The 20,795-nt window shown below is 30.2% G+C and overlaps 7 protein-coding genes across 14 annotated transcripts; 5 read left to right on the forward strand and 2 right to left on the reverse strand.

Annotated features, from left to right (window-relative positions):
- Window positions 1-124: 124 nt before the first annotated feature.
- On the forward strand, window positions 125-2,188 carry Aldh7A1 (aldehyde dehydrogenase 7 family member A1). Its single transcript, XM_047052682.2, has 5 exons — window positions 125-393; window positions 443-842; window positions 898-1,712; window positions 1,773-1,865; window positions 2,001-2,188. Exons 1-5 carry the CDS (start codon window positions 190-192, stop codon window positions 2,118-2,120), a joined length of 1,632 nt encoding a protein of 543 aa, XP_046908638.1. The 5' UTR covers window positions 125-189; the 3' UTR covers window positions 2,121-2,188.
- Window positions 2,177-2,965, reverse strand: LOC124490225 (DNA-directed RNA polymerase I subunit RPA43). Its single transcript, XM_047052690.2, has 3 exons — window positions 2,765-2,965; window positions 2,508-2,663; window positions 2,177-2,441 (listed from the first exon to the last, which is right to left on the reverse strand). The coding sequence occupies exons 1-3, from the start codon at window positions 2,908-2,910 to the stop codon at window positions 2,192-2,194; spliced, it is 552 nt and encodes a 183-aa protein (XP_046908646.1). The 5' UTR covers window positions 2,911-2,965; the 3' UTR covers window positions 2,177-2,191.
- A 108-nt stretch (window positions 2,966-3,073) lies between these two features.
- LOC124500435 (uncharacterized) lies at window positions 3,074-7,444 on the reverse strand. 8 transcript variants are annotated; one of them, XM_075730198.1, is made up of 6 exons: window positions 7,277-7,408; window positions 5,990-6,171; window positions 5,152-5,926; window positions 5,025-5,087; window positions 3,952-4,967; window positions 3,074-3,883 (listed from the first exon to the last, which is right to left on the reverse strand). In XM_075730198.1, exons 3-6 carry the CDS (start codon window positions 5,912-5,914, stop codon window positions 3,722-3,724), a joined length of 2,004 nt encoding a protein of 667 aa, XP_075586313.1. In that variant the 5' UTR covers window positions 5,915-5,926; window positions 5,990-6,171; window positions 7,277-7,408; the 3' UTR covers window positions 3,074-3,721. The 8 variants fall into 8 exon arrangements, with proteins under 8 accessions (XP_075586313.1, XP_075586312.1, XP_075586306.1 ...); XM_075730197.1 differs by having other exon boundaries at window positions 3,952-5,087; window positions 7,340-7,444; XM_075730191.1 differs by having other exon boundaries at window positions 3,952-5,087.
- Window positions 7,445-8,175: 731 nt separating this feature from the next.
- LOC124490502 (ATP synthase F(0) complex subunit g, mitochondrial) lies at window positions 8,176-8,786 on the forward strand. Its single transcript, XM_047053022.2, has 2 exons — window positions 8,176-8,317; window positions 8,380-8,786. Exons 1-2 carry the CDS (start codon window positions 8,278-8,280, stop codon window positions 8,625-8,627), a joined length of 288 nt encoding a protein of 95 aa, XP_046908978.1. The 5' UTR covers window positions 8,176-8,277; the 3' UTR covers window positions 8,628-8,786.
- A 396-nt stretch (window positions 8,787-9,182) lies between these two features.
- LOC124490498 (uncharacterized) lies at window positions 9,183-12,956 on the forward strand. The gene is made up of 6 exons (XM_047053017.2): window positions 9,183-9,581; window positions 11,008-11,193; window positions 11,351-11,431; window positions 11,546-11,976; window positions 12,044-12,247; window positions 12,307-12,956. The coding sequence occupies exons 1-6, from the start codon at window positions 9,379-9,381 to the stop codon at window positions 12,771-12,773; spliced, it is 1,572 nt and encodes a 523-aa protein (XP_046908973.1). The 5' UTR covers window positions 9,183-9,378; the 3' UTR covers window positions 12,774-12,956.
- Window positions 12,957-12,959: 3 nt separating this feature from the next.
- Window positions 12,960-14,223, forward strand: LOC124490500 (peroxiredoxin). The gene is made up of 4 exons (XM_047053019.2): window positions 12,960-13,330; window positions 13,399-13,516; window positions 13,583-13,822; window positions 13,881-14,223. Exons 1-4 carry the CDS (start codon window positions 13,138-13,140, stop codon window positions 14,113-14,115), a joined length of 786 nt encoding a protein of 261 aa, XP_046908975.2. The 5' UTR covers window positions 12,960-13,137; the 3' UTR covers window positions 14,116-14,223.
- Window positions 14,224-14,496: 273 nt separating this feature from the next.
- On the forward strand, window positions 14,497-20,028 carry LOC124490497 (V-type proton ATPase catalytic subunit A-like). Its single transcript, XM_075730189.1, has 8 exons — window positions 14,497-14,746; window positions 15,123-15,265; window positions 15,331-16,019; window positions 17,235-17,402; window positions 17,469-17,818; window positions 17,892-18,761; window positions 18,831-19,154; window positions 19,303-20,028. The coding sequence occupies exons 1-8, from the start codon at window positions 14,642-14,644 to the stop codon at window positions 19,393-19,395; spliced, it is 2,742 nt and encodes a 913-aa protein (XP_075586304.1). The 5' UTR covers window positions 14,497-14,641; the 3' UTR covers window positions 19,396-20,028.
- The last annotated feature ends 767 nt before the right edge of the window (window positions 20,029-20,795 follow it).

Below are 20,795 nucleotides of genomic sequence, written 5' to 3' on the forward strand. Positions count from 1 at the left end.
ATGATTTGATGATCATTCAAATTTGAATGATGATATGATTGATTTTTTTCTGTTTCTATCCATTATAATATGATATGATATGTGATGATGATAGTGGAAGAAAAATGGAAAAACACTTTAATATGTTTGTTTGTTTGTTGTTGTATACACATCGAATTGGCAACATTGAAAGTTTTAATATCAAAAATAATGATGCGAATGTCATTGGTGAATTTTTCATCGTTATTGACCAATTCATTATTGGTTTCGAAAAATTCCATCATCAACTATCGTATGATGGCGACAACATCAAAATATTTGATTGAAGAACCGAAATATGATTTTCTTCGAAATCTTAGCATAGAACGTACTAATATCGGTGTCTTTACGAACGGTTGGAATGCTCATGGAAAGGTCAGTATCATTTTTCAATGAATTTCTTTTTAATAACTTATATGGATAGACAATAACATCGATAAATCCATCGGATGGCCGTGTTATTGCTGAAATTGTGACCGGAAATCATGATGATTATAATGAAGCTGTACAGGAATCTGGAAAAGCATGGCAACAATGGGCCGAAATGCCTGCACCACAACGTGGTGAAATTGTTCGTCAAATTGGTAATGCATTACGAGAAAAGAAATCCGACCTAGGAAAATTAATTTCTTTGGAAATGGGCAAAATCCTGAGCGAAGGTGAAGGTGAAGTTCAAGAATATATTGATATCTGTGATTATGCAGTTGGATTATCACGAATGTTGAATGGAAAAATCATACCATCTGAACGTCCGAATCATGTACTCATGGAGAATTGGAATCCGCTGGGCACAGTTGGCGTTATTTCGGCATTCAATTTTCCAGGTAGATGAACATTTAGAATTTAAAAATTATAATAACAATATTTCTTTTCAAACAGTTGCTGTTTTCGGTTGGAACAATGCCATCTCATTGGTCTGTGGTAATACAACACTTTGGAAACCGGCACCAACAACTTCGTTATGTGCGGTTGCTGTAACAAAAATTTTGGAAAAAGTTTTCAAAAATAATAATTTACCAGCATCGTTGTGCACTTTAGTTAGTGGTGATGCAGATATCGGTAAAGCTATTGCCAATGATAAACGTTTACCATTAGTATCGTTCACCGGAAGTTGTCAAATTGGTCGTGAAGTAGGCGTTGCCGTACAACAAAGATTTGGTAAACACATTCTTGAATTGGGCGGCAATAATGCAATTATTGTTGATCATGATGCCGATATTGATATGGTTATTCGTGCTTCATTGTTCGCATGTGTTGGTACGGCCGGACAACGATGTACGACTACAAGACGGCTATTTGTTCATGAAAATATTCATGATAAAATTGTCGAACGTTTATCCGATGCTTATGGTCGAGTACGAGTCGGTGATCCATTAGATACGGATACACTTTATGGCCCATTACATTCAGAACAAGCTGTCAATAATTATGAAAAAACAATCAAAGCTGCAATTGAATCGGGTGGTAAAATCATTTGCGGTGGTAAACGTATGAATCGGCCAGGTTTATATGTTGAACCAACAATCATTACCGGATTATCTCATGATTCAACAATGGTACATACGGAAACATTTGCTCCGATTGTTTACATCATACCATTCAAGCAATTGAACGATGCAATTGCTTGGAATAATGAAGTCGAACAAGGACTATCCAGTAGCATTTTTACATCGAATCTTAACAGCATATTCAAGGTAAATATTTATTTTATCCAAGTTATAATTATTTTAATTATCATTATAATAATCATACAGTGGACTGGACCCAAAGGTTCTGATTGTGGTATTGTCAATGTTAATATTCCGACAAATGGTGCCGAAATTGGTGGAGCGTTTGGTGGTGAAAAGGTATGAATATGATTTCGATTATATTAGATACATATTTTATTCTAGATTCATAGAACTTTTATTTTATAACCACTTTAATAATTTATTCATTGATTATTTTTTATGATGAATTTTAATGAAATTCATTATTTATAGGCAACAGGAGGTGGAAGAGAATCTGGTTCAGATTCATGGAAACAATATATGCGAAGGTCAACATGTACAATCAATTATTCTAAAGAGCTACCATTGGCACAGGGAATCAAATTTGAATAAAAAGAATGTTTTTTTTTCTTTGTGTATGAATTATAGATTAAATGGCACAGTAAATCAAACAAACAAAATATTCATCTTTTTATTCTATTTTTATTATCATTATTGTCATTGAGAATGATTCGAAATATTTCATCATCAATAATACCTTCAATATAACGTTGTGTCGGTATGAAACGTTTCACTTTGAAAGTAATCGAATCACTAATATTTAGACTGGAACAAATATCATCAATCTGTTCATGATCGAATGTTTGACATTCAAATTTTATTGTTACATCAATACAGCCTGCAAATGAACAGCCAATATATTCTTTGCCGATTCTATAATGAATGAATGAAGAATATTATTTTTAAAAGAAAATTATGAAAATTTTAAAAATAACAAACCTGTTGATAAAACTTTTCAATATTTGATTCGGTTGTACATTGAATATATGAAATTTCCCTCTAATTTTCCAGAATATCAATGGACTATCATCGATTATTCGTCCGGTATCGGTTAAAAATTCCAGATCATCAAACCGTATTAGTATACCATTTAGACTTAATAATTTGAAAACAAAACAAATCAAAATTATTAATCAATTTAAATCGAATTAAAATTCGTTGTTAGCCAACATCAAAAAAAAAAAAAAAAATCTTACTCGGGATTATATTTGAATTTTCGTTGTTTTAACAATTTATTTACACAAGATTCTTCACGGCCCATAAATTGTGGATAAAGACCGATATCCAATTCTTTTGTTATGATTTTTGTCAATGAATCACCATCGATAATTTCCGATGTCATTTTGTTTTGAATATTTTTTTTTTTTTTAAATTCTTGTTTTCATCCAAAAAAAAAAAAAAATAATTCTTATCACGTGTATTGCAAAACGATACAATCGATATTTTTAAACATCGAAATTTAAATTGCCACATTCGAACAATTTCAACAATCATTAAACATTGAATTGAATATACTTTCGGTTTTTATTTTTCTTCTGAAAAATTAGCATTTTTTTTGATCATGATAAACATTTAAAAACAAAAACAAAATATTTCGCACCAAGGAAGAAAAAGTTTTTTGAATTTTTCTTTTCTCGTGCCCACCATAATATATAGAGAATTTCGATGATCAAAAATTGATTTGTTGCAGTTGAATAAATTCAAACAAGAAAAAAACGCCAGAAAAAAAAGAAATAAGAGTTTTGTTTCGTACTGGGTACCTAAATTAGTGAATAAAAAGTTTCTTGATTCAAAATTAAGCCAAATTTGAATTTGGCTAATAAACAACGATAATAATGATTGGGTGAGATTATGAAAAAAAGTGGCCGAAAAACATTATCATTTTTTCCCACAAAAAAAAATTGATGACAATGATGATGATGAGATAAAGAATTTTCAGAAAAAGTTACACATATAGAATTTATAGTAAATTAATAACAGATCCGTAATAAGATAAATGTAGATTTATGTTAGTGGATGGTAGGCGTATTCGACCCGGTGCATTTTTATATTATCTCTGCGTATATGTGTATGGGTGGGTAGTTGTTTGTGTGTGTGTGTGTGTGTGTATGTATGTGGAAGATGATAAAAAATCTCGTTTCCATTCCATTCCATTAATTCGACGAACTGCTTGCTGTATCCAAATTATTTCCATCACCATTATTAATCTTTTCAATTAGATCAATAATCTTAAGTGAATAGCCCAATTTAACGCCCAAAAATTTCATCATTAAATCATGATTAGTTAATAGTAGGAAAGCATAGCCATCAATTTCCTAAAAATTTTGTAATTAATTCAATGATTGATGAAAAAACCATTCACAAATGAAAAAAAAAAACTTACATGAGATCGAAAATTTTGTTCAAATTTATGAAACTCTGGAAAACGCATGTTCAAAAATTCTATCAATTCATCCACTGACCATTGATGAACCGATTCTCTTGTTGGCAAATCAGTTTTATATTTTATCATTATCAATGATGATTGATTTATTACATTAATATTATCAGCATCATTTATATTTTCATTGTTGTTGTTGTTGTTGTTGTTTTTACCATTAACAAATGTTGGTAATTTATTTATCACCGGTGGTGTTAATTTTATCCGTTTCTTTCTACTATTTTGAATGGGTTGTTGTTGTTGATGATGATTATTTTGATTTTGATTATGGCTATTTCCAACAATAGATTTTCTATCAATCTTTACCGATGTGGATACATCTTTGTTTTCCTGTGGACGTTTCGTAACATTCATTAATGGAATTTCCATTGATTTCTGATTTATTGTCATTGCTGTTGTGGGAGAGGCACTGGAATTTACTAATGTTTGTGTATTAGTACCATGTTTTAGTTGATTATTAGATTTCTGATGCTGTTGATGATGATTATAATTAATATTATTCTCACTATGTTTACGTTTATTTATATCAATATTTTTCGATGAATTAATGGAAGAATCTGATGCTAATGATGATGATGATGATGCTTTGGAAGCTGTCGATGTCAATGTCGTTATCGTTGCTGAATGATGATCCGATGAAATGGAATTAATCAAAGATTTGCGATTAATGTTTTGTTTTTTTAAACTTTCCATCACTGGTTTAATATCCTTGGTTATTGAATGATCACCAATTAGTTTTTTTTGTTCCATCAAATCAATTGTTGATGAATGAAAATTTGATGGTGATTCCATTTTCTGTTCATTATTATTGTTTTGATTGTGATTATGATGAGGATGATAAATGGATATTTTTTTCCGTTCATTATCATTAAAGACGGTCGATTTAATTTTGATCGCTTCATTTGATGATGATGGATCAATATGATGATTGCGATTGTGATTTTGACCTTTATTATTAACTGGATGATAATTATCATTATTCGATTGTGAAGACTTTGAATCAATTTGTGTAATACTTGTATCGGATTGCAATCGTTGTTGTTGGTGTTGCTGCTTTTTAACATCAATTTCATATTCAACTGAAAAATGGAAATAAAATTTTTTGAGAAAAATTTCAAAAGAATATAGAAAAAACAATAATACCTCTAGGTCCGGGTAATTGAAGTATATGGCCAGTTTTTTTACACCAACCAACTGGAAATATATGTCGTGAATAATAAGAACACTTATAATCATTATTATTATCCCAACCATCCAGATGTATCTCTACTTCAGAGTTATCAACACTTTTTATTGTTGCTGGACAAATATTTGATTGATGTTTCTTATCGACCGCTTCCAATTTCATACCGGGTTCAAAATAATTTCTATCCGGACGTTTTGGTGGTGGTTTGAAACATTTTTCCGGTGCATGTACCGAATTTTTAAGGACCTGTCTACAGAAACTGGCATATGTCACCGCATCTCTACGAAAACGTAATGGTGCAGCGAAAAAACGGTTTTTTGATTTATAAGTACCAATTGGACTTATTGCTTCAGAATCGACTAGTTCGAAAAAATCATTTGCATTGTCACAACCATCCAGTCGTAGCTGCAAACGTGGACCCATATAACCGACAACGGTTGCTAAATGTACGAAATCGTGACTATCCGGACTAGATACTTCAAGTTTTTGATATATTTTAAATTCATTATCAGGCGGTTCCAGATGATGATTAAAATATTCAGCTGGCGCTGGTCGTCCCTGGCAAACTTTTAGATAATCATCCCAATCTAGGCTACGAATTACTCGAATATTTTTTTTCGCTGGTGTTGTTGTTGTGGATGTCATTTTGACTCCATTATTATTACCGCCTACAGCAGCATCAACATTGGACACATGGCCATCATTACCATTCTGTTCCATGGCCGAAAATTTCTATAAAAAAAAAACAATAATTTCAATAATCAAATAAAATTTGAATAGTGTAAAAAAACTAACTTTTAATTTTGACTATTACTGCAATTTATGGCATTCATGAAGTTTATTTCAGTATTTTTTTTCTTATCCTTCTGGAGTTAATCGTTTTGTACTTTGTTTCTGGATCCAGTCAAGTGATGATGTTTGATGGATGAACAAAAACAGTAACAACAAAAAAAAATGTAGAATATGGACAAACAATCCTAAGTAAAAGTAGAAAACATGGGATGAAAATTAATAAATGAAAAAAAAATGATTTCAAAAATCACGAATTGTTGAATCAAATCATAATTCTGTGATGAAAATTGTTTGTTATAAACAGAATAACAATTCAGATGAAAGAAAAAACAAAATTCATTTGAATCTGGAAAATAAAATAATTGATTAAAAATTACATATACCACACAACAACAAAGAAGAGGAAAAAAAGAACATTTGAAATTCGATAAAATCGAATTCGATAAATGGAATAATAAAGATTATATATAACTGTTGTAATTGAAAATGTAATGTTTCAAAAAAAATATATTATTTTTTTAGAACAAAAACAACAACAAAAACATGAAAAACATTTGGATCAAACGATCCAAATCTGTTCCATTCGACAAATAATAAAAAAAAATTATCAAAAACATCATCTATGTAACTCTTTCTCTCATTCTCTCACTCTGCCTACAGATGTTACAAAATTTTCTACTGATAAAAATTGCTGCTAATGTTACGGCATTTATTTTTTTATATTCACACCAAATAGAGTTTTAGTCGAAACGAGAGAAAGAGAGGGGAGAAAACGTTACTAATATAGCCAACAAACAAAACAAAACGAATGAATGAATGATGAGCTTACTTTTTCATTGATTATTATACAAGAAAAATGTATGTGTGTAATATATGAAAAAAAAATTTCAATTCAAATATTTATCGAATGTAATCGTATGCTGATGTTAAATGATAATAATAATTAGTATTCGATGTATATAAAGGATTCATTTTTGTTGTTGTTGTTGTTGCTGTATACAAATTGCACATACTGTGAAACTATATACAACGGTATATAAAATATCATCATTAAAATAACAAGCAATAATCATTCAAAGATTGAGCTCCTAATCATCACATAGTGAATAATAATAACAAAACAAAACAAAAAAAATAAATGAAAATTATGTGGATGTTGTTGTTGTTGTTGTTCGGGGTTATTTGGAGAATCTATGGACAACCTATGTAGATCATGCGCTAATCTTTTTTATATCATTGATGATGCTTATGATGATAGTGAAATAATAGTTAGGAAGAGAATTTACAAACCTTTAAAAATTTGAAAAAAATTTCATTATTTCAATTGAATTTCAAAATTTTTAAATCACACACCAAGAATGTCAATTGATTGATTTTGAATGATGATGAATATTTTATTGTTCCGAGTAGAAAAAAAAACACTTTGAAATCAATAATAATAAAAAAAACAAAAATGTTTTTTTTTCGGCACGTGCCGGATCAATATTGTAAAATTTTATTATTATGAAAGGATAACATGCTGCGGTAGCTGCTCCCCGCTTTTTGTTTGTTACGTAAGTTATATTATTCAATGTCGACAATGAATTTTTTTTTTGTTTTACATTGTTTAAATTTTTTTTTTTCGTAGTTGTTATTCAAGTGTGCAATGATGCGTCGGATGTCTGTGTGATGATGGAGCTGGCTGGATTTTTTTTTGTGTCTTGATTCTGGTTAGGTTGTGAAGAGTTAAGTTTCGGTTGATTGTGTTTTGTGCATATACTTGATGCACAGAGACAGAGAGAGAGAGAGAGAGAGAGTACCACGAGCTTACAAGCTGTGTATATTTTGCAGCTTGTCAATTTTCACTTGGCGCCATCATGCCTAAAGTTTTAGTTGTTGTTATATCACACACACACACACACACAAACACTCGATCGGTTCAGTTCAAATAAAACGATACGCTATTTTTTGTTTTTTTTGAAATTCTATAATTTCTCATCACTATTTTTTATTCCAATTTCATGGAATTTTTTTCAGCAAAAAATCTTATAATAATAATTACAATTAGAATAAATTTTCTGAAATCGATTTTTTGTAAAAAAGAGTTTTTTTCGATTTAACATAAAATTCATATCAAGTCGATACTATCATTTATGAATAGGATCCTTAAAGTCCTTTTGATCGAAAGCGAGGTTAAGTTGTCTTGTTCATTCTGTGTATGTGTTTTGGTTTCTCGGTTTGTTTTCGAGTTTCGTTTTGTTAATAATTATCTATAGATAAGAAATAAAATAAAAAAATTCCAAATTGAAAAAATGTCGAAATTAGCTGCTAAAATTCCCGTTCTTATGGCTGGTAAGATTTTATTCTATTATATATTTGCACATGATCTAATTATTTAATCATCATTGGTATAGCCGCAAAGCCAAAACTTCGTGAATTTAATCGTTTTGCTAAAACGGAATTATATCCACCAACACCAGCTGATATACCGGCAATTATAAAAGGTTTTTCCAATCTTATAAGCGGAACAGTTTCGATGCGTTGGACACGATTACCGGTCAAAGAAGCATGGATCAATACATTGATCGGTATTGAAGTTATGTGCTGGTTTTTTGTCGGTGAAGTCATTGGAAAACGAAATCTAATCGGTTATGATGTCTAAACAATCGATATGTTTGAATGATAATATCATTATAGTGAAAATCAATAGCCATCTGTTTTAAAAATGTAATTGTAATCAAAATTGTAAATTTTTCTTCATCAATTTTGGTTAGACAAAAAAAAATAAAAATAAAGAATTTATAATGCAATTAAAAGAAAATGAATAGCTGTCATTTTACATGGAAATTTTCTTCTTTTTCTTCCGAATTGAATTTGAATCCTATCAATATTCAATATCGATCAGAAGAAAAAAGTCTTTCAAAGTTAATTTTCTTCCCATTATTCCATTAATGTTTATATAGAATTTGAATACTTTTTTTTCTTACCATAATTTCAATTATTATTCTGGAATGCGACATATTTTTTAGTAGTTGTAGTAGTAGCAGTAGTACTAGTGGTAGCAATTATTCTGGTTTTTTGATTTCAAAATTCCAGAATAATTGCTACTACTACTATCCCAAATGGTGTAAGAATATTATTGTGGCCGAATTTCTGGTATAGATATTTTTATTATATATTTTTGTCTGATTAGTTGCTGTGTTATGCAATTCGCTTCCATAACACATTTTCGGGTAGTTTTGCTGCATTTGCTATTGTTATTGTTAGATTTATTTTCTCTTACTCAGTCCTGGTTGGCGATGATCCAAACCCCGAAAAAGGTAGTTCAGCATCGTCGCATCATTTGTTGAATTTGGACAAAGCGCGCGCTCTTAATATATCTATCGAATGGTTGCTTTCCATTAATCATTTGAATGTTAACAATTCAAGCATCAAGAATGGCATTTGCAATATATCTACGTTATCAACGTGATTTTCAACCAGAACAACCACAAATTTTAGATAAAAATATTAATGATCCAAATGTACGATTTACGTTTGTTGATTTTATACCTGGTGTTATTAAACGTGCCTGTGCTGTTATGTCACAATCACAGGTTGAATATCATTCATTCAGGTATGTATTTTGGACTTGTTTTATTAAAAAAAAAATTTAATTCAACAAACAAACAAAAAATATCTACCAAAATTCATGCAATCCATAAATCATGAATAACAAATTCTATAAAACTAAATTAGACCAGAAACTAGAATTCTTTCACAAATTAATAGCCATTACGATAGCATCTCTTTTCAAACCAGACAGACATGGACATAAAAAATAAAATTCTATGGCCACATCAATTTGCTATTGGTCACTATTGTTAAGATGTCAGAATTGTATTTTTTTCTCTTTCAAAATTCATTCATTTTCATCGACAAATTTCCAAATTCTTTTCCTTTTCTTTTCTTGAGTTATTGTGTTGGTGGGTGGATGTGTGAATTTATCTTTATTTGAATCCTCATAGCGAAAAAAAAATTGTTCTCAGGAATATTCTGAATCAAATGAAAATGGTTTCTGATGACCTAGAAATGAAAAAAAAGTATAATGCTACTCTTTTTCTTTTTTCTCTCTATGATATTCGAAAGTATTCATTATATAAATAATTGATACCTGAATATAATGAACGATAAAACAAGAATTGGAAAAAATTATATACTTTTCTTTTCATTCATTTTGTGGTCTGGGGTGGTAGAAATGGTGCAGGTTTGGCTTTCGTCAACAAAACAGCAGGGGCGTTAATGTTAGCTTGATTTTTTTTCTAGTAATGATATGATAAAAAAATGACGAAATATTCTTATCATCATCGTTGTTTTATTGCACCTAAAAAAAACCATATTCCTAATTCTAATGACGTAAATCATCAAACAGAATTCCTATGCAAAACATTACAGTATTTCAAAAACAACATACAAACATATTATTCAAATAAACATATCAGATTGTTTTTACTTACAAAACAAAACAAAAAACAACATAAATTGTGGATATTTTGTTGAAGCAAAATTGTTTGAAACAAAAGCAATGATGAAGGTAGATTAGGTGATTAGATGGGAGAGGCAGCCAAAAACAAAAAACATTCAATTAAGCCACCTAGATATCGGTACTGGACAAAGTTATTGGTTACACACACCTATGAACATTTGAATATTATTCTCATTTATATATTTTTGCCAGTTAGTCGATCAATCAATCAGTCAGTCAGTCATTCATTTTAGTAATAAGTCAGTTAGACATTCTCATTCAACCAATAAAACGGAAACTTCAGGTTTTTTTTACTCTACACTTACTGTTTTAGTATAGTATGTATATAGCAGTATTAACCTGGACATGCTGTGGGTGTGTTATACAATTTTTTTTTTAATTTAAAAATCACAGTAAACTTCAATTTCAAAAGAAAAGAATTTCAATAAAAAAAATAAATCTTGACAAATTTTTTTTTGTTTTTTTTTTCTGTTTTTCGGTTGGCTTTCATGAAAACAACAACAACAACAACAAAAAGTACAATGATTGAAGTGGCCAATCAATGGTTACAAAATCATGGCAATGAATGGGAATGTATAAATGGTGAAACAATTATTATACCATTCAAATATAATGATCAAAGTCAATGTTATGAATTGAAAACAAATGATTGTTGTTACTACATTTATGGTTCAGAAAAGAATAATGTTTTACGGGCATTCAGGTAAACAGATTTTGTTACAATGAAAAAAAATGAACGATTATATTATTGTTATTTTACTGAATAATTGTGTAACACGTATTTTTTTTAATCAACATAATGAATTTTTCTGTTCAACACAACAACAACAACAACAAAAACTAAAACTAAACTGAAATAGACTTTGGATACGACGACGACGACAACAACAAACCATTCAACAACAACAACAACAACAACAAATAGAATCACAGACTATATGGTAAAGAGAAAAAATTCATTTTTGATCATATATAATAATAATATTCTTAATTACAATTTGATTCTTTCTTTAATGATATTTGAAAAAAAAAATTTATCACTTAACAATAAATAGCTTCAAGGATATAATACCAAAAATGAAAAATGATATTACATGTGAATTTGAAGATCTTGATGATGTTATAAAACGTTTTAATAAGGATATTATCGATAATAATGGTTTTGATGGCCGTATTATATCAATTGAAAGTGCAGCATATGATGCAAATCTTGAATGGGAAATCAATACTGAACAAACATTATCAATGTTATCGACAAAAAATATATTCATATTGAGAATATTTTATGAATTTAGTAATGAAAAAATCATAACAAAAATTGGTATTGAAGATTTTCATCCAATACAATTGACAAGACCAACATTTTTTCGTCGTCCCAAATATGAATGTTTTGATCAGGTTATTGAACGTGGTTCATCATGGTTACGACAAAATCCACAGAAACAATTTCTAAATGCTCAATCGATTGATGTTAAAATGAAATCCAGTATGTTATTTTTCATTTAATTTATGATCAATTCATTTTTATTTTTATGTCCATTGAAAAAAAATAGCCAATTCAAAAAGTGATAGCCGATCAATGGCATTCACTGAACATGGTGCTTATATGCGTATATTTCGTATATGTTTTCTGGAATTTGAATCAACACAATTACCGTTGATTAATTTTGGTAGTCGATTATTTACACCGACTAGACGAACTGATACTATCGCTGATATTGTACAACGATTACATGATTGGATTAAACATTATACAGGTATTCCATATCGCTCTTATATCATTCCAATTCGATTCTAATCATCTTCATTATTGTAGAAAAATTACGATTACGGCAAAAAACAATCGATAGTGATACTGATGAAATAATGGCCACGCCAATAACAATAAAACCATTCAATTCATCTTCAAACAGCAATCCAATTTTATCTGCTGAAACCGTGGAGATATTTATGAAAGATTTACCAACAAATCGTTCAGATATTGAACGTGCAGCAAATGATGATACATTTCTTGTTAATCGTTTTGGTAATAAAAATGCCTATCTATTCTTTTCGTTTCGTTTATTTTATGATTCAACAATATTATCATCTGATTCGGTTACAAATATAACAAATATAAGCGAAACAATGACAGTTATAAGTTCAGATTCATCGTGGACAATCGATACAATTGCCTATGATGATAATGATGGAAAAGATACAGATCAAAAATCATTACTATCGACATCGACCGATACAACGACGACAATTACGGATTTTTCCAAAACAAACACTACAAAATAACTGAATTTTGATTTGAAATTTTAATTTTGTATAAAATATGTTCTTTTTTCTTTTTGTCATTGTTTTATTCTGACCGTTATTGAAATTAAATTTATTGGGTTTGTGTTGATATAATTTGAGATTGAAAAATTAATTTTTTTCACCGATTTGTCCATTAGATGGCGCCAAATGGTCAAAAACTATATCATTCGATTCAATCTCATGTGTTTTTAATCATCATTTTTAAAAACGCCAACACGTCATTAGATTTAGTTTTTTTTTAATTTATTGATTGATGACTATCATTTAATTTTTTCCATTTTAATTACCAAGTTACCAATTACCAATTAGTAGCTAAACAATTTATTGTTTTGATTCTGTTGCCATGGCCAATACAATGATGATTGTCAACACAATATTCGCCATATTCATCGTCAATTCAATGCTGACCATTATAATCGGACAGGCTGCTGAACAATGTCAAAATTTCGGTGGCAGCGGTCTTGATGTTTATCCCCGAGAAGGTCGTCTTCATTCGGGTGAAAGTTCACATCGCCTTCATTGGTCAAAGGCACAAAGTATATAAAATGATATTATTATTGGATTGATTGTCTCGTGAAAATTAAAAAAAAAAATTTCTTTTCAGTTATGAAACCTGCACCGTATTGGGAAGGAACTGCCGTCGTTTCGGGTGATCTTAAAGAGATGAATCTCACACAATTTCGTGGCAAATATCTTGTATTCTTTTTCTATCCATTAGATTTGTAAGTTGATCAAATTGTATTTCCTAAAAAAGTCATGTTTAACATTTTATTCATTTGGTCAAAAAGCACGTTCGTATGTCCAACCGAAATAATTGCATTCAGTGATCGTATCAAAGAATTTAAAGCCATCAATACCGAAGTTGTCGCATGTTCCGTTGATTCACCTTATACACATTTAGCTTGGATAAAAACATCTCGTAAACAAGGTGGACTTGGACATTTAAACATTCCATTGCTATCGGATCAAACGCATCAAATTTCCAAAGATTATGGTGTCTATGTTGAAGATTTGGGCCACAGCCTTAGGTAATAATTAAAGCAAATCAATTAATGTGAAAAAATCATAATTTGATCTGATTTGTAGAGGACTATTTATTATCGATAAGAATGGCATATTACGTCAGATTACTATGAATGATCTACCAGTTGGTCGATCTGTTGATGAAACATTACGTCTGGTACAAGCATTCCAATATACTGATCAACATGGTGAAGTATGTCCAGCAAATTGGAAACCTGGTTCAGAAACAATCATTCCTGATCCGAAAGAAAAATTGATTTATTTTGAAAAATTCGATGATGCTAAATCAGAACTTTGAACAGAAAAAAAAATTCAATTTATATTTCTTTATTTTTATAAATTTTAAAATTTGCTCACAGATCTGTTTTGTCGTAAATAAAATCTCAACAATCGATTGGACCATGGATTTTTCGAACTAATACCTATTCGTGTTGATTCAACAATATTTTCCGGTTTTATTTCTAGTGGATCATTATCATCATCATTGTGTTCTAACCAAATTGAATGATCGGTTATGATATTTTTTCGATTCATAAATTGATCAATATTGAATGCAATACATAATTTGGATGGACCATTAGCTAATAAATATGGTTTTGATTTGAATTGTTGTGAATTGCTGGATGCTTTCGGATGTCGCAGCCGTAATTCAATCATTTTATCAATAGAATCAACCAAAGGTTCAACAGCTCGTATGAGAACGGCTCCGCCATAATCCTGACTAGATAGATTGAAACAATAATACATTCCATATATAAGTCGTATGAAACATGTACCGGGTGTCATATACATTGGTTCATTAGCGACAGTTCGACGGCCACCGAATGTATATGAAGCATGATCTTCTGGTCCAATATAGGCTTCCGTTTCGACAATCATTCCTTTTATCTGTACACCATTATCAAATTGACGGCATAATAATTTACCAAGTAAGTTTTTAGCCAATTCAATTGTTGAATATTGTGTGAAAAATTCTTGTTGTAAACGTTTCGTATTAGATGGATCTGATTTCGTTTTCTTCGCACTGTCGTTGTTGTTGTTGTTGTTGATATTCAAATCCTGGACAAAGTATGACTGTGATCGTTTCATCGTTTAATCGATTGATTGATTCGTGAAATTAAATCATTTCATCATTCTCATTTAAATAATTATCATGATGATGAAATGATTTTCATTTTTGTAACGTAACGATATCTATTGACAGAATCTATATATTGATTTTATTTTCATGCATGCATCAATTTGGTTTGTTTTTTTTCAAAATTTCATTTTTAAAATCATTTTTTTTCTTACTAATAATCTTAGAAAACGTTCAAAATGTCACGATCATATGATCGTCCGATGACACATCAAGAATATTTGAAAATGAAATATTCATCACAGGATGATTATGATCATAAACCTGCCAAAAAGAAATTGAAGAAAGCTTCAAATGTCAAACAACCAACGTAAGTTTTTTTTTGTTTACAAATCAAAGTTATTTGATGTAAAGCTTTTCATCATTAATTTTTAGTGTTGCCATCATCGATGAAGATGTTGATTTTAGACAACTGAAACGATATGATAGTGATGAAGAAGAATTATATTTTGGAACCAAAGAAGAAAAACCAATCGTTACGGCTGTGATCGATGAACGTCCAATTCATATGCGTACCGATTCTACTGATCGATCCAAATGGAAAGCGATTGGTGACCGTCCAGATGATGATTCAAATTCGGCTCAAATAAAATCACCAGAATCATTGGAACAACCATCGGGGCGAAAAACATTGGCCGGTAAAAAAGCCGGTCTTTCCGATGCAAAAGAAATAAAAAAAGAACTAGCTGAATTAAAAAGGAAAAATGAAAAAGCGATGAGCAAAATAGATGATAGTATATTGGGCAGGAATGCTAAAACAGTAATTCGTGACCGAAAAACTGGTAAAATACGTGAAATTGAAAAAGAACTGAAAGAAAAACAAGAAAAGGATGAACAAGAAGCTATCAAACAGGCGGAAAAACAAGCCGTATATGATCGATGGTCGAAAGGCCTAGTACAACGTGAAGAACAATTAGAACAATTGGAAAATGAATTACATGAAATGTCAAAACCATTAGCACGTTACAAAGATGATGATGATCTGGATAAATTATTACGGGATAAAGATCGTGAAGATGATCCAATGTTGGCTAATATACGTAAAAAACGTGAAGAGGAAAAAAGTAAAAATCCTGAATATAAAAAATATCCAAAATATCATGGTCCACCACCACCACCGAATCGTTTCAATATACAACCAGGATATCGTTGGGATGGTGTTGATCGTTCCAATGGTTATGAAGCAAAATATTTTGCCAAAAAAGCCGATCGTGAAGCTTTACAAGAAGAAGCCTATCATTGGAGTGTACAAGATATGTAACATTCATCATTATCATGTCAAACATATTTTATTTGTAATTTTTTATTTAATTAAAAAAAATTCTGTAAATATAAAAATATGACAATCTTGAAATTTTTTTTAATATTCCAAAAGATTCCAAAATTCAATTCAGCCATCTATTGACAAATATTGAAACAATTTAACCGATCGTAGCCGATAAATACACAATGCTCCAAACTCCACCCACTGTATACAACAACAAAACATACATTTAACTTTGCTTCCAATCTTCCAATGTGCAAGATTATGATGATTATGAAAATTGTTTTAACAATTGGATACCACTACCGTCGATAAAGAATCTATCGGCAAAAAAACGGACGCTGACACACACACACACAATATATTATGTCTGTTAGGCTCCCCCATTAACATCACATCATTCAATCCTCATATCGACCAAAGAAACCAAGAAAAAAAAATTTCTATATCACACCAATAACTCCCAATTTTGTACTTGATCATCATCATCATCATCATCATCACCATCATCATCCCAAAGAGCTGACTATTGAAAAATAAATAAATCTTTATATTTTGATTTTTTTCTTTTCGAAATTAATTTTTGAAACACACCTGAAAAACATTCCTCTGATTTTGAAATCATTGGTTCGTGCAAAAAAAATATTCATAATCATTTTGATTCCATAAGTTATTTCACATCAATCAATCCATCCACACAAGTTTCGTTTGTGTTGATTTTTTTAATTGAAACATTTTAAACAATTCATCATGGTAAATATGAATTGAATGAATCAGCAACCATTTGAATGGGCAAATTTCTTTGAATTTGCTTTACATTTCGAAATCGATTTCATTAATAAAACATTTATCGATTATCAATTTGTTACGCCCATTTCTTTTTTGTTTGTTTGGTCTGAATGATTGTAATATTGTTATTTTTTTCTCGTTTTTTTTTATTATTTTTCTCAAACAAATTATTAGACAACAGAAATTGATTTAGCAAGCGGTTTACCGAAAATTGCCGATGCTAAAGAATCGCAATTTGGCTATGTATTTGCCGTATCCGGTCCTGTGGTTACGGCAGAAAAAATGTCCGGTGCTGCCATGTATGAATTGGTTCGTGTTGGTTATGATGAATTGGTGGGAGAAATTATTCGTTTAGAAGGCGATATGGCTACCATTCAGGTGTATGAAGAGACATGTATGTGAATGACACAAGTTATTTTTTCGTTTCTTTAATTTTATTATTGGATTTTTTTTAATTTAGCTGGTGTCACTGTAGGTGATCCTGTATTACGAACCGGTAAACCATTATCCGTTGAATTGGGTCCCGGTATTATGGGCAGTATATTTGATGGTATCCAACGACCACTTCATGAAATTCATGTGGTCACAGATAGTATCTACATTCCTAAAGGTGTAAATACAACTGCTCTAAGCCGTACGGTTAAATGGGATTTTATGCCACAAAATGTTCGTATCGGTTCGAATATTACTGGTGGTGATATTTTTGGTAGTGTACCAGAAAATACTTTGATTAACCACAAAATTATTCTACCACCTAAAGCACGTGGTATTGTTACCTATATTGCCGAACCTGGTAGCTATGATTTAAATGTAAGTATTATCATCAGGACGATGCTAATGGAAATTTTTCTAATGGAAACAAATTTGATTAATTATTGATAAGGATGTGGTTCTGGAAACCGATTTTGATGGCCAAAAAACTAAATATACTATGCTACAAATATGGCCCGTACGTCAAATGCGTCCAACAGCCGAAAAATTGGCCGCAAATCATCCACTTTTGACTGGCCAACGTGTACTTGATGCATTATTTCCATGTGTTCAAGGTGGTACCACTGCCATACCTGGTGCATTCGGTTGTGGTAAAACGGTCATCTCACAAGCATTATCTAAATATTCAAATAGTGATGTCATCATCTATGTTGGTTGTGGTGAACGTGGTAATGAAATGGCTGAAGTATTGAGAGATTTTCCACAATTAACCGTTGAAATTGGTGGTAAAACTGAATCAATCATGAAGCGAACAACATTGGTTGCCAATACATCGAACATGCCTGTAGCTGCTCGTGAAGCATCCATTTATACTGGTATCACATTAGCTGAATATTTTCGTGATATGGGCTATAATGTATCGATGATGGCCGATTCAACATCACGTTGGGCTGAAGCTCTTCGTGAAATTTCTGGTCGTTTAGCTGAAATGCCTGCCGATTCTGGTTATCCAGCATATCTTTCGGCTCGTTTAGCTTCATTCTATGAACGTGCTGGCCGTGTTAAATGTATTGGTAATCCATTACGTGAAGGTTCAGTATCGATTGTTGGTGCTGTATCACCACCCGGTGGTGATTTCTCTGATCCCGTTACAACGGCTACACTCGGTATTGTTCAAGTATTTTGGGGTCTAGATAAAAAATTGGCTCAACGCAAACATTTTCCATCGATTAATTGGCTAATTTCATATTCAAAATATATGCGTGCATTAGATGATTTCTATGATCGTAATTATCCAGAATTTGTTCCATTACGTACAAAAGTAAGTTTTATCTATTTCAAAGGTTAAATATTTATCAATTTTAAATCAATTAAAATTAATTTTTGTTAGTGTTCACAAATTTTGCAAGAAGAAGAAGATTTATCCGAAATCGTACAGCTAGTCGGTAAAGCATCATTAGCTGAAACTGATAAAATTACATTAGAAATTGCCAAAATTATTAAAGAAGATCTTCTACAACAAAATGGTTATACACAATATGATCGTTTCTGTCCATTCTATAAAACGGTTGGCATGATGAAAAATATGATCGGTTTCTTTGATTTAGCTAAAAATGCTGTCGATGCAAATAAAGGCGATAATCGTGTCACATATTCAATGATTAAAGAAGCAATGGGTGAAATTATGTATCAATTAAGTTCAATGAAATTTAAAGTAAGTAATTAATAATTAATTAGCTATAAACGAGCTAATTATTGTATTTATAATTAATTATTATTTGCTCACAATCATGAATTATTAATTGATTTTTGTTTAATCAATTTATTAATTTCAATCCTTTTTTTCCATTGTTATTCATTAGGATCCGGTTAAATTGGGTGAAGCAAAAATTAAAAAAGATTTTGAAGAACTTTATGAAAATATGCAACAAGCATTTAGAAATCTTGAAGATTAAAATCAACACACAAACCACAACAAACCAAACATATGGAAAGAGACTGAGAAAAAAGAAATCATTTCAAAAAAAAATTCTAAATTCTAGCCAATTTTATATTTATTCGATGTTTCTGTTGTTTTTTTTCGTTTGTTTCCTTTGAAAAAAAAATATTTGTAAATTATTTTATCATACGATAATCGGATAAAACCAGATTTATCTTCAATTTTACATTATATTACATTGCATGTTTATTAATAGTCACATGTTTTGTTCTTTTCTTTTTCTTAAATTTTGTTTTCTTTTTTTTTCATTATCCATCTTCATTTTGTTTTTATTTCTATTTAAACGCATGTATATTCTAGATGAGTAACACGGTTTTTCCTATAAATTTTCTATGTTTTCATTTTCTTGATATTATATTCTGTTCATCTACCACACATACACACACACACACACAATTGTAGTCATCAAACATTTGTCTCAAATAACCAAAACCCGAAGAAACCAAAAAAAAAATCAATTCGATCGTTTGCTTTTGTTTTTTTTTTTTTTTTTTTTGAAGTTCATCATTCCATTATCAATTATAATTATTTTAAAATAATCTAGATGAAATATAATAAATTGTGATTTGTTTTTTTCTTGTGAAGAAAATTGAAGTCTATTTAGTTTTTTTCTTTTATGAAAACCACAAATAACAACGAATCCGATATAGAATTATCCAGTATATGCCAATGTGAATGGTGATTATGATGGAATTTGGCTGAAGTTTCAAAGATTTTCTTACAAAAAAAAGATCAGCAATACATGGTATCCATCATGATGATTATTGGTTATTCATACGATCATCTCTTATTTTTTTGGGAAAAAATTTTTTTTTTTTTTGTTGATTGTTCATCATTAGTATGTGTTGTTTCGTCATCACAAGAGAATTTGATCATCAAGAAAAATTCTTTCTTTTTCTATCTTAGTGTGTGAAAACAAAAAATTATCCGATGGAACAACAACATTGATGATGGCCATCATGTCTCGTTCAATTAATGATATATAAACATACACGCACAAAGTCAAAAGAATTTCTTTCGTCATATATCGCTAATAATAATGATGATGATGATCATAACTGTCATTGATGTTAATATATTGATCAAATTTGATGATGGCGAAAAAAAAATATTTACAAATTAAATCAAATCGATTCAGCTGAACATGATGATGAATATTCAGATATTTTTTTTCTGTGGTTAATGTGCTAAACGTTAACCACAGAAAAAAAAACAAAATTAGGATCAAAAACCATTGAATTGAATTAACATTATAGTGACAAGCCCGTTCGAGAAATGTGATCCAAATTGGACAATTATTCATATGAAATGATGATTATTTTCTCGATCTCATTCTCTTGATTATTATCATTATAT

Source organism: Dermatophagoides farinae, chromosome 4 (assembly GCF_024713945.1).
Source record: "Dermatophagoides farinae isolate YC_2012a chromosome 4, ASM2471394v1, whole genome shotgun sequence".
Lineage (NCBI taxonomy): Eukaryota > Metazoa > Arthropoda > Arachnida > Sarcoptiformes > Pyroglyphidae > Dermatophagoides > Dermatophagoides farinae.